Source organism: Sesamum indicum, linkage group LG13, assembly GCF_000512975.1.
Source record: "Sesamum indicum cultivar Zhongzhi No. 13 linkage group LG13, S_indicum_v1.0, whole genome shotgun sequence".
Taxonomy (NCBI): Eukaryota; Viridiplantae; Streptophyta; class Magnoliopsida; order Lamiales; family Pedaliaceae; genus Sesamum; species Sesamum indicum.
Genome location: NC_026157.1, coordinates 4,614,791 through 4,615,631, shown reverse-complemented (window position 1 = coordinate 4,615,631; position 841 = coordinate 4,614,791). Strand labels below are relative to the sequence as shown.

At 36.4% G+C, this 841-nt stretch overlaps 1 protein-coding gene across 1 annotated transcript in view; it reads right to left on the bottom strand.

Annotated features, from left to right (window-relative positions):
* The window catches only part of LOC105176463 (asparagine synthetase [glutamine-hydrolyzing] 3), a gene marked incomplete in the record, with an annotated part of 7,427 nt that overhangs the window by 3,298 nt on the left and 3,288 nt on the right, over positions 1-841 (bottom strand). The window contains 1 exon segment of the mRNA XM_011099276.2: positions 173-267. Within this exon segment, the coding sequence (XP_011097578.1) occupies positions 173-267 (95 nt within the window).

Below are 841 nucleotides of genomic sequence, written 5' to 3'. Positions count from 1 at the left end.
TTGAAGACTGAACAGTTAGGAGCAAAGATCAACCCCACTCCAATTATTAATTTGAGAAAATACGACAGGGATAGGAGAGTAATAGGAGAAGTGAAGGAAAAAAATGAAAGGAAACAACGAAATTACATGTGGGATTCAAGGTGCAACAACCAACAAGGAAGAAACTACTGACCTTCTCAAAAGCCTTTCGCAGTACAAGAGGTTCATAAGGAGCTGAAGGTATCTGTTCTGCAAACCACGGTGGGTTGTACCATCTTCTGAGCCCTCCTGTAACCATCATTTAAGTAGTCTAAACTTAAATGTATTTGCACGCAAGTAAGCTATGCAAAAAACAGAGAAGAAAGAAGCTTGTTCAAAAATGTTAATTAGATTCATCTTGTTCCAGTTAAGAAGCAAGTACCCAGATTCTATAACTGGCTAAGCCCCAGGGGTGTCATCCATACGGAGCTAATATCATAGGCAAAAAAGAAAAAACGCAACCTTTGGCTAATTCATCTCACAATGACAGCAATAAAAACAACCACTGAAATGATAAGCACATGGACAGATTTCATCTCATGAGAACAACAATGAATTTTCAGCACCACAAACTATATATGGCGAGTTCTATTTATTTTTTTCACAGATGCAACTTTAATATGTAGACCTTAAATACATTTTATCTATTACAAAAAAAAGCAACTATATGAGCAGAGAACAAAGCTTGTCTTACACAGTTGTGATTGAGAATAAGTACAATAATAGCCGTGGGAAGCAGAATCTAACATAAATTAAATTGCATACTCTACACAGGTTGCAAAATGCATACCAAGTTTGCTTGAATATAAATGGCCAGGAAGAA